This window comes from Cucurbita maxima, unplaced genomic scaffold (assembly GCF_002738345.1).
Source record: "Cucurbita maxima cultivar Rimu unplaced genomic scaffold, Cmax_1.0 Cma_Scf00015, whole genome shotgun sequence".
In the NCBI taxonomy this organism is placed as follows: domain Eukaryota; kingdom Viridiplantae; phylum Streptophyta; class Magnoliopsida; order Cucurbitales; family Cucurbitaceae; genus Cucurbita; species Cucurbita maxima.
The window spans coordinates 4,130,196-4,142,633 of record NW_019272031.1 but is presented as its reverse complement, the minus strand read 5'-3'; the positions used below and the strand labels follow the sequence as shown (position 1 = coordinate 4,142,633).

At 38.0% G+C, this 12,438-nt stretch overlaps 3 protein-coding genes and 1 long non-coding RNA gene across 5 annotated transcripts in view; 3 read left to right on the top strand and 1 right to left on the bottom strand.

Annotated features, from left to right (window-relative positions):
• The first annotated feature begins 590 nt into the window (after positions 1 to 590).
• On the top strand, positions 591 to 3,974 carry LOC111490277. The gene is made up of 7 exons (XM_023138853.1): positions 591 to 1,053; positions 1,179 to 1,265; positions 1,350 to 1,562; positions 1,692 to 1,856; positions 1,944 to 1,997; positions 2,077 to 2,223; positions 3,057 to 3,974. The coding sequence occupies exons 1-7, from the start codon at positions 835 to 837 to the stop codon at positions 3,432 to 3,434; spliced, it is 1,263 nt and encodes a 420-aa protein (XP_022994621.1). The 5' UTR covers positions 591 to 834; the 3' UTR covers positions 3,435 to 3,974.
• Positions 2,230 to 2,947, top strand: LOC111490332. The gene is made up of 2 exons (XR_002719543.1): positions 2,230 to 2,536; positions 2,682 to 2,947. It is a non-coding gene; the product is annotated as an uncharacterized LOC111490332 (long non-coding RNA).
• Positions 3,975 to 5,433: 1,459 nt separating the features above from the next.
• On the bottom strand, positions 5,434 to 8,992 carry LOC111489949 (LRR receptor-like serine/threonine-protein kinase). The gene is made up of 2 exons (XM_023138351.1): positions 6,145 to 8,992; positions 5,434 to 6,066 (listed from the first exon to the last, which is right to left on the bottom strand). The coding sequence occupies exons 1-2, from the start codon at positions 8,990 to 8,992 to the stop codon at positions 5,672 to 5,674; spliced, it is 3,243 nt and encodes a 1,080-aa protein (XP_022994119.1). The 3' UTR covers positions 5,434 to 5,671.
• Positions 5,734 to 12,438, top strand: part of LOC111490275 (tryptophan aminotransferase-related protein 2-like) — an 11,651-nt gene continuing 4,946 nt past the window's right edge. The window contains exons 1-5 of one of the 2 annotated variants that reach the window (XM_023138847.1): positions 5,734 to 5,990; positions 9,585 to 9,673; positions 9,761 to 9,855; positions 9,978 to 10,095; positions 11,690 to 11,748. The gene's annotated coding sequence lies outside the window, so the exon portion shown is untranslated. Of the gene's footprint in view, positions 5,991 to 8,680; positions 9,674 to 9,760; positions 9,856 to 9,977; positions 10,096 to 11,689; positions 11,749 to 12,438 lie in introns of those variants that run through there. The other variant, XM_023138846.1, reaches the window with a different exon arrangement.

Here is a 12,438-nt window from a genome sequence, read left to right as displayed (position 1 = left end):
TTTGTTCTTCCTCAAAAATTTACACCATCCATCAAAATTTTACAGTTTTTTCCTTTCTGAAGCTGAATTTTTTACAGCTGCCCATTACAGACAGTGACCCAACATTAATGTACTGATGAACTGCAGAGACATTGAATGGAAATGGAGTGGGTTTGGGCAGTTTGTGTAGGTATGTGCCTTAAAGAAAGCGCAATCATTTTCAAACATAGCTGTGGTTTAAATTTAAGGGGTAAATGACCTTAAAGGAGGTAAGTTTTTTTTTACTGATATCTTAGGAAAAAGGTATGAAGATTTCCCATTTAAGGTTTGAATGTTGTTCCTGCCATTCCTTACCCAAATCTTAACTGTCTGCAGCTCAGTACAGTCTCCAAGCTTGAATCCTTCTCCCTCTCCCTCTCTCTCTCTCTCTCATTTCTTTCTCTCTCCTCTTTGGTAAGAAATGAAATTTACTGCTCTTTTTGATGTTTTTGACTGCTTGATATGAAAAGTTGCTTCTCAACTTAAAATGGGTCTGTTTTAAAACCCTTATGCCTGGAATTTTTTAGTAAGCCAAACCCTTTAGAGAGAGAGAGAGAGAGAGAGAGAGAGAGAGAGAGGGGGGGGGAGGGAGAGAGAGAGATTTATATTTGATGTTGGGAATGGTGAGGCAAAGGAGAAGAAAACAAAACCAAAGTTTGTGTTTTTGTTGGAATGGTTATCTCTTTTGTATGGACTTGAGCTGAGATTAGAGAGAAATGAAGTAAGCTGTGAGACACACAACCAGACAACCTCAATACTTACAAATCACAAATCATTACAGTAAAACAAACGACTTCTTCGAAACATTCCAACCAAATGGCTTCTTCTTGTTCTTCTTCTTGTTCTTCCTGTTCTTGTTTTGTTGTTTTCCTTCTGGTTTTTACTTCTTTGGCTTCTGTTTTCTCAACTTCCATAGCCCATCAAATGCCACTAAAAAACCAAACTTTATTCCACCCCACCAAAGAGCTGAAGAAGCTTAAGAACATCAGAGCTTATTTGCGCAAAATCAACAAGCCTCCAATCAAGACAATTCAGGTAAAAGAAATCTTGGTTTTTCCTCGAAGTTTTGATTGTTCTGCAAATTTGACAATCTGGGTTGCTGTTGTTTTTGTCTGAATGTTTTGTTTTGTTCTGTTCTGTTATGTTATGTTCTGCTGCAGAGCTCAGATGGTGATGTCATAGACTGTGTTCTTTCTCATCTCCAGCCTGCCTTTGACCATCCTGAGCTCAAAGGACACTCCCCATTGGTAACCAATTCAAAATCAGAATCTTTTTCTATGGGTGAAATTTTTTTGGGTTGATTGAGAGAATTGGAAGTTTCTGATGAATAGGAACCGCCTGAGAGGCCGAGAAGCAACAAATCCATGGAGGAAGTGGCGGATAACCACCAGTTATGGTCAGCTTCCGGCGAGTTTTGCCCGGAAGGGACAATTCCGATCAGAAGAACAACAGAAAAAGACATTTTCAGAGCAAATTCTATTCGAAGATTTGGAAGAAAACCCATTAGACATGTGAGAAGAGATTCTTCTGGCAATGGCCATGAGGTTAGGATTCAAACCTAAATCATCGTTCCTTTTTCTTTACGCTAAGTCACTTTATTCATCCAAAAAGGGTGCTTTTGTTGAGCTGAAATGATGAAAATTCAGCTAATTAAGAGGTTTGAATGATTACAGCATGCAGTGGTGTTCGTTAATGGAGAACAATATTATGGAGCAAAGGCAAGCTTGAACATATGGGCACCTCGTGTAACAGATCAATACGAATTCAGCTTATCACAGATATGGATCATTTCAGGCTCATTTGGCAATGATTTGAACACCATAGAAGCTGGATGGCAGGCAAGTTCTTGAGCGTTCTTGAGTGTTCTTGAATGTTCTTGAAATTCTTGTGCTTTAATCTTCCTTTTCGTTTGATCTTTTGTTTAGGTTAGTCCTGAACTCTATGGCGACAACAATCCTAGATTCTTCACATACTGGACAGTGAGTTTTCATGTCTTGAACTCGATTACTTTAAGGTTTCAAAGAACAGACAGAATTAACGTTGTTTTTTTGTTGGCAGACTGATGCTTATCAAGCCACTGGATGCTACAATCTGCTTTGTTCAGGATTTGTTCAAACCAATAACAGGATAGCCATTGGAGCAGCAATTTCGCCTGTTTCCTCTTACAGAGGGAAACAGTTTGATATTGGTTTAATGGTTTGGAAGGTAAGTTCATTTATTGCACTTTTTTTTTATATTGACCCAAAAAAAAACCCGAAATTTACAAACGTCAAATGTTTTAAATTCGTGTACGATCTCGGTTATCAAATCTTTACGTTTCTTTAAAATTAAAGACAAGGAATGACCCGAATGTTACCAAACGAGCCCTTTAAATTTTCATTTGTGAAATGACCTGAATGTTACCAAACGAGCCCTTTAAGTTTTCATTTGTGGAACGATCAGAATGTTACTAAAAAACGAGCCCTTTAAGTTTTCATTTGTGGAACGACCAGAATGTTACAAAAAACGAGCCCTTTAAGTTTTCATTTGTTGAACGACCAAATTGTTACCAAACCAGCCCTTTTAAGTTTCATTTGTGAAACAACCAGAATGTTACCAAATGAGCCCTTTAAGCTTTCATCTGTGGAACGATCAAAATGTTACTAAAAAACGAGCCCTTTAAGTTTTCATTTGTGGAACGACCAGAATGTTACCAAAAAATGAGCCCTTTAAGTTTTCATTAGTGGAACGACCAGAATGTTACCAAAAAACGAGCCCTTTAAGTTTTCATTTGTAGAACGACCAGAATGTTATCAAACGAGCCCTTTGAGTTTTCATTGTTCCAAAATGTTACCAAACGAGCCCTTTAAGTTTTCATCTATGGAACGACCAGAATGTTACCAAAAACGAGCCCTTTAAGTTTTCATTTGTAGAACGACCAGAATGTTACCAAATGAACCTTTTTAAATTTTCATTCGTGGAACAACCAGAACATTACCAAACGAGCCCTTTAAGTTTTCATTTGTTCATAGCATATCTAAGTTAAACTATGGCCACAGGATCCAAAGCACGGACACTGGTGGCTCGAGTACGGGTCAGGCATGCTCGTCGGGTACTGGCCAGCGTTTCTATTCAGCCATTTAAGGAGCCATGCAAGCATGGTACAATTTGGAGGTGAAGTAGTGAACAGAAGAGCTTCAGGGTTCCACACAGCCACACAAATGGGGAGTGGCCATTTTGCTGAAGAAGGCTTTGGCAAAGCTTCTTATTTCAGGAACTTACAAGTGGTTGATTGGGACAACAACTTGCTTCCTCTCACAAATCTTCATGTCTTGGCTGACCATTCTGATTGCTATGATATCAGACAAGGCAGCAATAACGTTTGGGGCACTTACTTTTACTATGGAGGTCCTGGCAGGACCGTTAGATGCCCTTAAAAGTATCATAATTCTTCTTATTATGAATAAATATCCTCGAAAAGAACGTTATAGGATAGAACGTAGTGTCTTGGGCAGCGATTTGGGTCGAGAGTGGTTGGAAAGGGATAATGAGTTATTGTGGTACATACACGGTGAGCAGTGTGGATCAGACCTACCTATCCTGATAGGAACTCGTAAAGGAACGAAAGCTGTTGAGAAGTTCCATATTGTCAAGTCGAAGAGTGCGAATGGTACTGTTTACAACCATCAAACTGAAGGTAACGTCACGACATGATAAAGACCATACTGTTTACATGGTCTCGAGCAAGTAGCGGGTTTTGTTACTCGTGAGAATTTGTTTATATTTTTTTTCAGTTTGGTTCGGTTTTTTTTAATCTTTGTGTTTTGTCCTAGGCCTTTGAGGTAGGTATGGTTTGGGTTTGGGTTTGTTTTTTTTTTTCTTTTTTTTTTTTTTTAATTTTCTAATATTAATTATAGAGAATGAAATTTTTGTAATTATGGGAAAATACAAAGAATTAGACAGGTTGTGCTCTCTTATGCTTCCACTTTTTTTTATTAGATTTTTTTTAAAAAACATCCTATAACCGTGCTGGTCTTAGCTAAATTTGACTTGAGACATGTTCGGGAGTGATCTTACTGATTTTAAAGCGGACAAAAGTGATTACAATTGTTCTAAACAAAACTCGTAAACGAAACCAATTTTCAATAGTGATCTTCACTTCTCGTGGTTGGTGTTTTGATGATTCCAGTAGTCTCAATTCCCCGAACAACCAGCTTCCTTCAATGTCTCTCATAATGTGCTTTACGCTGTTAAAAGCTTGTGAAATCCCACATCAGATAGAGAGGAGAATGGAGTGTAAAAATCTCTTTAACAGATACGTTTTAAAATTGTAAGACTAATAATATCTGTTAACGGTGCTTGAGCTGTTACAAAATTATATCTTCTTGAAGTACGTGTATGATTAAAAAATGATTATAATGTTGAGAGAATATTCCAGTGATGTTTTCTAGATTAAAAATTTATGGGGAATTGAATTATTACAGGCACTTTAGCTTTAACTATATATTTGTATATAGAAGGATTTTGAGCTTTGAGTCATCAGAATGGTGCAGAGGGAAGTGCACAGATTCTGATGGTGGAAAAGATTAGAAAGATATATTGGTGTCTGTGTGGCTCCTCGCGTGCTGCTGCTCCATTACTTTGCCATTGGTATGCCCATTCTCTCGATAACGAATCTTTACGTGTCTTTGTAACGGTATTTCGTGACTATGTTCGTATAGACATGTAATAATTCATGCCCACCACTAACTGATATTGACTGCTTGAATATGTTACGTATCGTTATCAGTTTCATGATTTTGAAACGCGTCTATTAGAGAAAGATTTCAACACTCTGTAAATAAAGTTTTGTTCCTCTTTCTAGTTGATGTGAGATTTCACCACCAAAATTTTCAAATTGTTAGTTCGATACGAGACTATTTTGTATCTTCATAATGGTAATTTGAGACTAAATTTACATTGATAGGGAGTGTCAAATTTTCTCGTGGAGCTCGTTCCTTGACAATGTCGGGATTTTTCATTTTAGACACTAGGGTAATTAGTGAAGTTCATATTTTTCATTTGAGACTAGAAAAAATCACTTTTAATCCGAGACATTATGATGTCGATCAGGTAACCAACATTGTTTCGACTCGTATTTACGAATTATAACGAACTAAAATTAAGTAAAAATAATTTAATTTTTCATTATTTACCGGATGAGTACGATATAGATGATTTATTTTCTTCTTTTCAAAGATGTGCTCGTTTAAAAGACACGAGATATCGATTCAAAAGCTTGATAATAACATGGAGATGTGTATAATTGGAAGATTTTGGGATGAGAATGAAAGATATATCAGTCCCACATCGAAAATATATCAATCCTACACTTCCCTCATTCAAAATATATTAGTCCCACATCGAAAGATTTTTTGGTGGAGGGCAGTTTTTTAAATATAATTTTATCCCGAGTACAATCTCAGCGTGTTGGGCTTACTTTGGGCTCAAACATCAACAATGGGCTTTAGCTCTATTCACTCTCTGCCTCCGGCCCGTGAAATTCTTCGGTTCATTTAAATGAAAGCATTTTTATGGCGGGAAGTACTAGGGCTAACAGAAGAACAAGGAATTACCGGGAAAATGACGGCTAAACCAAAGAACAAGGCTCTGTTCTTGCATTGATGAAGATGGACTAATACGACTGAATTTCGAATCTCTTCAGCCTATTACTACGTTTGTTGCCCTTGATCGTCATCATTGTTGAGTCGGTTCGAATTCCTCTCAATAATGCAGCAACGTCCTTCATTGTCGGGCGATCATCGGCGCGATGATAGGCGCACAGAAGAGCGATTTCGAGGACTTGATACATTTCTTGAACTTCCGCGTCGAGATGGATCGTAAGCTTTGGGTCCAGAAGCTCGATTGGATCTTTCTGGCTGTATAGATGATGCTGAACCCATTGGATTATGTGTTGGCCTTCTGGAAATGAAGGATCAGCAGGCTTTTTTCCGGTAATCATCTCTAAAAGTACGATTCCATAGCTATACACATCGCTTTTTTCTGTTACTTTTAGCATGCGACCATACTCTATCAATGAAATCACTGTTAGTCGAAAGTTGAATTTGATTGAAAAATTAGGTTTACCAAACCGAAATTAGTGCTCACCGGGTGCAATGTAGCCATAAGATCCGACGAATTGTGGATTTGCCGACGAGGAGTTGTTCGGATTGTCTTCAATGAATCTAGCGAATCCAAAATCTGTGAGGCACGCGTCGTATTCATCACTCAACAGTATATTTTGGACCTTCACGTCACGATGCGAAATCGCGGGAACGCAGTCGTGATGCAAGTAAGCCAATCCATCTGCCACGCCGATGGCGATCTTTAACCGAGCATTCCAGCTGATTACATATCCACTAGAGCACCGCTCGTGTAACAGATCGCCAAGGCTTCCGTGTGGCCAGTAGTCGTAGAATAGCAATTTCGTTTTCCGATTTGCTGCCCAACCGAGCAACCGGATGATATTCCTATGTCGGATACTGGCTAGAATTGAGATCTCAGAGGAGAATGCGGCGGCGACGAACTTCTCCGATGTCTTGAACCGTTTGACGGCAATTGTTAAACCGGGCTGGATGTTGACCTGGTAAACGACGCCGGATCGGCCACGGCCGAGGATGTTGCCAGCTGTCAGTTTCTTTGCGACGTCAGATATTGATAGGTCGAGCTTTTGATAGAACGTCATCTCCCATTCGAGTTCATTGCCAATCTCCAAGTTGCTATCGACGCCGTCGCCGTCGTGGTCGTCGTAGAAGCGTCTTTGGGCCCTTTTTTTCGATCCGAAGCTCATGTAAAACGCCACCATGAGAAGCGTCCAAGCTATGCACAGTAGCACCACCACTGCTATGCGAGACGCTGATTCACGCCTTGAGTTTTTGCCTCCATTTTCGTCGGTGAACTGGCTGCCAAAGCAGAGATCTGGATTACCGGAGAGAACGCTAGGAGGGAGTTTTCGGAAGAAGGAAGTCATCGGAACTCGGCCTGAGAAATTGTTATCGGAGATGTTGAGTACCACAAGATTCTGCATTACGGCGATGATTTGGAGGTCGCCGCTGAGGTGGTTGTGTGAGAGATCCAAGATTCCGAGTCTGTCTAAATAAGCGAACTCCTTCGGTATCTCGCCTTCAAGTTGGTTCCAACTTAGGTTTAGAGCGATCTCCAGCGCCGGAATTTCTCCCAGCTTTCCCGGAAGATTACAGGAAAGTTGATTAACACTCAGGTCCAATAATTGTAACTTCAAGCAGGAACCGAGCTCACTTGGGATTGGGCCGGAAAATCGATTGTTGTACAGAATGAGTTTTGTGAGCGAGCTCAACAGTCCGAGACCAGGATTTAGATTCCCTTCAATTAAATTGTTCGAGAAGTCGATGATTTGAAGGGAAATAAGGTGGCTGAGACCTGAGGGTAAAGCTCCAGTAATATAATTGGAGTGTATATCGATGAATGTTAGATTCTTGCACCCAGAAATCTCATCAGGTATTACTCCAGAGAACCGATTCTCTCCAAGGTCTAAGAAACTCAGATTCTTCAAATTCCCAATCTGGGGTGGGAGAGCGCCGAAAAGCATGTTCTTGTTAACTCTGAAACGATTTAGCGATGAACAATTTCCGATCTCTGGAGGTATAACGCCCGAAAGATTGTTGGAGATGAGCATGAGGCTGTTAAGCTTCTTGAGTTGGAAAATTTCTCCAGGAATGTGGCCTGTCAAGCTATTGACTGATAAATCCATCTCTTCAAGCATCTGGCAGCTAGAAATTGAAAACGGAATACTTCCCTCGAGCTTGTTATGCCACAAGAATAACGTTCTCAAATTTTTTAAATTCCCTAGTTCTGATGGTATCAAACCCATGATTTGGTTGTTGTCAAGCATCAAGTGAGTAAGTTCCCTCCAATTCTCAATCTCGGCTGGGATCTCGCCTGATATATTGTTCATTCCCAAGTTCAATTCTTGTAGCGAAGTCACGTTACCAAATGTGGTTGGAAGGCTTCCCGTCAAAGAATTCATTGAAATGTCAATACTCAATAATTGATGACAGTTTCCAAGCTCCTTTGGCAACGTGCCCATCAATCTGTTCCTATATAGAAACAGATTTTGCAGGTTCTGGAGATTCCCGAAACTGGTTGGAATCGAGCCTGCGAGCGATGTCTCATAGATGAACATGTGTTGGAGCTCACTGCAGTTTCCAATTTCAGGAGGAATTTGGCCAGAGAGAAAGGTTGTGTACAATGCGAGTGTTTTGAGCTTCTTGAGCAAGCCTAAACTGGGTGGCAGAGAGCCTGAAATTCTGGTTTCTGCAAAGCCTACATAAACCAAATTGGTACAGTTCCCAATTTCTGGAGGTATATTGCCTTCCATGTCTCTGTTCCCACCAGCTCTGATCACCTTAAGCTGCTTCAAGTTACCTATGCTTCTGGGAATTTGACCGCTAAGTTGATTATCATGAAGACCAAGCTCTTTAAGGATCGTAAGATTCCCAATTTCAGCTGGTATCGAGCCCACAAGTCTATTTGAGCTGAGATCGACATTTTCGAGCTTGAGCAAACCACATATCTCAATTTGGATTTCTCCTGTCAAGCCATTGCCACTCAGGTCCAATGTATTTAATTCTCTTAGATCGCCAATCTCTTTAGGAATTGAACCAGTGAGGTTTGTTCCCACCAAGATGAGCTTGTTCAGGGTCAACAATGAGCTAAAATTAGTGGGAATTCTACCCCCCAATTCCACGTACCTGAATTCCATTTCCACAACTTCCCGTTTGAAGTTGCAGGTGATTCCAAACCAGTCACAAGGAGTTTCATCATTTGAATCCCAATTGTTCAACTCTTGGGCCGATAAGTTCAGAGATTGTTTCCATGATAGGAGAGTTTGGCCTTGATGGTCGACGGCAGAGGCGATTAAAGAGAAGGAGAAAAGCAGGAATAATATGGTGAAGAGGGTCCACTGTTTTGCATGCATTTCTACAGCTGTGCTAGGAACTCAAATGGGAAAAGCAGAAAAGTGTGTCTGAACCCCTAGGCAAAGGGCGAGGACAAATCATGTCCTTTTAGCTAATCTGTTGCTGAATATCTCTGAACATAACCATGTTCTCTGGTTCCAACAGACCTTCCAGTCTTTGTTGGTCAAGCCAAATCAATGAAATTACAGTTGGCTTCCGTTCATTTTTATGAACGAGGAGAGTTCTGTTCTTATAGTTAAAAAATCAGAGGGAGAGTGAGAGAGAGAGAGATAGCCGGAGGGTCCTAGGGAGAGACTAGGGTGAGACTAGGGAGAGACTGAGAGAGAACCTGTTCAAAGATAAGTTGGGCGATCCTGTAGAGCTGTTTGAAAACAAACAAAACTGTCTTAGTCTGGACAAATTGATGTCCATACATAAACTTACATGCATTCATTCTGTTTAGGAATTATGTAGAAGAAAACCTGAAAACTGCAGACAAAACTTCAAAATAATAAAAAGCATGTTAGTGGAAGTAGGATGGATTGGTAGGTATATTATCTGTTTGAAAGTCCACTTGTTCATTATTTGGATGCGTAATCATATTCTATGCAGACCCTTAAACATGTAGGTATTTCATCTCAACATCTCTGGAGAGATCTGTTTTTGAAGAAATTGTAGCAGTCACAAAACCAGTAGTAATGGTACGCCATTGAAACTTAGACCCTTTCACTAGATATTATTCTTTCTTTACTTAATGTTTAGTTTTGTAAGCCATTGAAATTATACAGGACAGTACAACCAATGCAAGCGTAAAACAAGAATTCAAGTCAGAAAAGTAAAGAACTAAGCACCCGAGGACTACGGAAAAGTATTTTCCAGGAAGGTAATACAAACTTCAAAATATTCTCTCTGTCACATCATATATAGTTGTTGTAGATTGACATGAGCAAATATTGTGATACACATTCAACAATAATATGGATTGTTACATCTGGCATTTTTCAGAGAGATTAAAGTATTGAAACAAAAGGCTTCAAGGCCAAAATAAACTAATTTGAAATGTGGAAGGAATATGCAGTTCAAACTCCTTATCGTGCGAAGCCATCAACTAAGGGATGAATAGGTTGGTGCTGATACTATTTCTGGTACTATTATATATATAATAATGATCTTTGCTTTCTGTTTTTCTGGCTGTGGTTGTGTCATGAAAGTCTGCGACCATGGGGTAACGTTTTGACATTCTAAATCCACTCTGTTTTCTAATATCTTTCATTTGTTTGGTTCTCTGTTTACTTTTGTAGTTTTTTTTGTAATAGTGGTTTTTACAGATCTCTCTTGATTTTAGAAAATCTTCTCGTTTACAAATTTTGACATAAAGGGGATTGTTTTAAGTTTTACATTTGTTAAAAGTTAGTTTACAAATCGCATTTTACATGAAAGATAATATTGTTTGTGAATGAAAAATGTAGTGCTTCTTTCTATAACAAGAAACTTGAATGTATGTTAGGAAGAAGTTAGTATATTTGAATTGCACATGAATAATATTTTTTTCCCTTTAAATGAAAAAACTAAGCTTCCATCAAGACTAATTAAAGAAAACAAACAAAAATTATAGAAAAAGAAGAAAAACTTTCTAGATGAGGTGCTTCCATGACGAAATTAACCTATAAAAGTTACAAGCAAGAGCGAATGGTAGAGATCAAAAGATAAAACAATAGTTGCAAAAATCCTTAGAAGTTGACATCCAAAAAGAGAAGTGAAGCCTAGTCATTAGCCCACGTCCCCTTTTCATAACCTCTAAAAGTTCTCCTAATTCTCTCAAGCTAGGTGTTCTACAAAGTTGCGCAACCTAAACTAAAAAATTCTCCTACGTCATGAAATGACAGGTAAAACGACATCATTTATACACACATGACTTTAAAAATGATTGATAGGTTACAAGGGATAGATAAATTGATTAGCCATGTATAACATTTGGTTTCTATTGGACGACGTGATTGGCTATGCACTAGCCAAATATAAAAATGCTCCAAAAAAGGCCAAATTGTAGATATATATTAGTTATCTATTGGATGACAAGATCAACCATGCACTAGACAAATATAAAAATGCTCTAAAAATGTCTAAAGGGATATATAATTTTAATGTGAAAAATAGGTATAACGTTTGGTTTCTCTCGAACGACAAGATCAACTATTTACTAGACAAATATAAAAAGGCTCCAAAAACGTCTAAATAGGTTGCAAAGGATAGATTAATTGTAAAAGATAGGTGTAACATTTGATTTCTATCGAATATGAAGATCAACTATGCACTAGACAAATATAAAAACACTAAAAAAAAACGTTCAAATTAGTTGGGAGGGATAGATAAATAGGTTATGGAAGGCCAGTGTAATATTAGGTTTCTACAACAGGATTAAATCAAGTGGGAGAATCCGCATGCGTTTGAAACTAGGTAGCCAAGTAGCTGAAAGAATGCCACTAATCTGTTTGGTGCTAAAGATGAGAATAAGTTGCCTATGCCTTGAAAGAAATCTCTTACCCTTCATTTATATATTTTCAATTTTTTTTTACAAAAATTGTTCTGATCTTTGTGGATTTATGGTTCATCTAAAGCTCATCTTTGTGGCATTTAGTATAGATTCTTAAAGTTCAACGGAATATGTTATAGTGATCTCCTAATCTCACTCATTTCATGACAATCAAATTTTGTAGGATCAAGCAATTATTTAATGGAATCAATCGAAGTGGGTGCAAATGCTTTACAAGACAAGGTAATATATTATCTTAATCTCTTCAATTTAGTTATATTGTTTAAAAGGTTTCAATTATATATTTTAACGACTTTGAGTTCTGCCAATGAATGTTAAAATTATCTTATGATAACATGATACTTAGCCATCGGTAGAAATTTAGATGAGATGTTAAATTATCTAAAAGAGAAAAAGTTGAAATTTCATCTAATTATCTTAAAATGGTGTGAAATTGAAAACTTTTCTCTCTTTAAGTGACATAATTCATCGTTTCACTGTCTACCAACTCATAAAGTAGTATATTATGAAGATTCTATCATCATTTTTATCATTGAGTTGTTAGATATTATCAAAAGTTCATGGATCTATTAAACACAAAATAAACCATAATCTTCCTCTCAAACTTTTTTGAAACTTGGATAGACATTCACTTTCTGCTAGAGCTTCATAGGTATTGTCGTATTTGCTTTCTGGGATGATCACCCCACCCACTACTACTTGGAATGGAGAAAATAAAATTCCAAAACAACTTTGTAAACCCCGAAATTATTAAAGAAGGATTGAAGAGCCACTCAAGTGTCAAAAGACAAACTGACATTTAGCCCTTAAAACAATGGGGGAGAAAGGAGGAGACAGTGAAAGCTTAAAAAAAAAAAAAAAAAAAAAAAAAAAAAAAAAAAAAAAAAAAAAAAAAAAAAAAAAAAAAAAAAA

Coding starts and splice junctions, on each gene's coding strand:
- LOC111490277 (XM_023138853.1), top strand. CDS start 835: ATGGCTTCTTCTTGTTCTTCTTCTTGTTCTTCCTGTTCTTGTTTTGTT. Junction 1,857..1,943: donor CCATAGAAGCTGGATGGCAG/GCAAGTTCTTGA, acceptor TCTTTTGTTTAG/GTTAGTCCTGAACTCTATGG. Junction 1,998..2,076: donor GATTCTTCACATACTGGACA/GTGAGTTTTCAT, acceptor TTTTGTTGGCAG/ACTGATGCTTATCAAGCCAC.
- LOC111489949 (XM_023138351.1), bottom strand. CDS start 8,992: ATGCATGCAAAACAGTGGACCCTCTTCACCATATTATTCCTGCTTTTC. Junction 6,067..6,144: donor TTATGGCTACATTGCACCCG/GTGAGCACTAAT, acceptor TTTCATTGATAG/AGTATGGTCGCATGCTAAAA.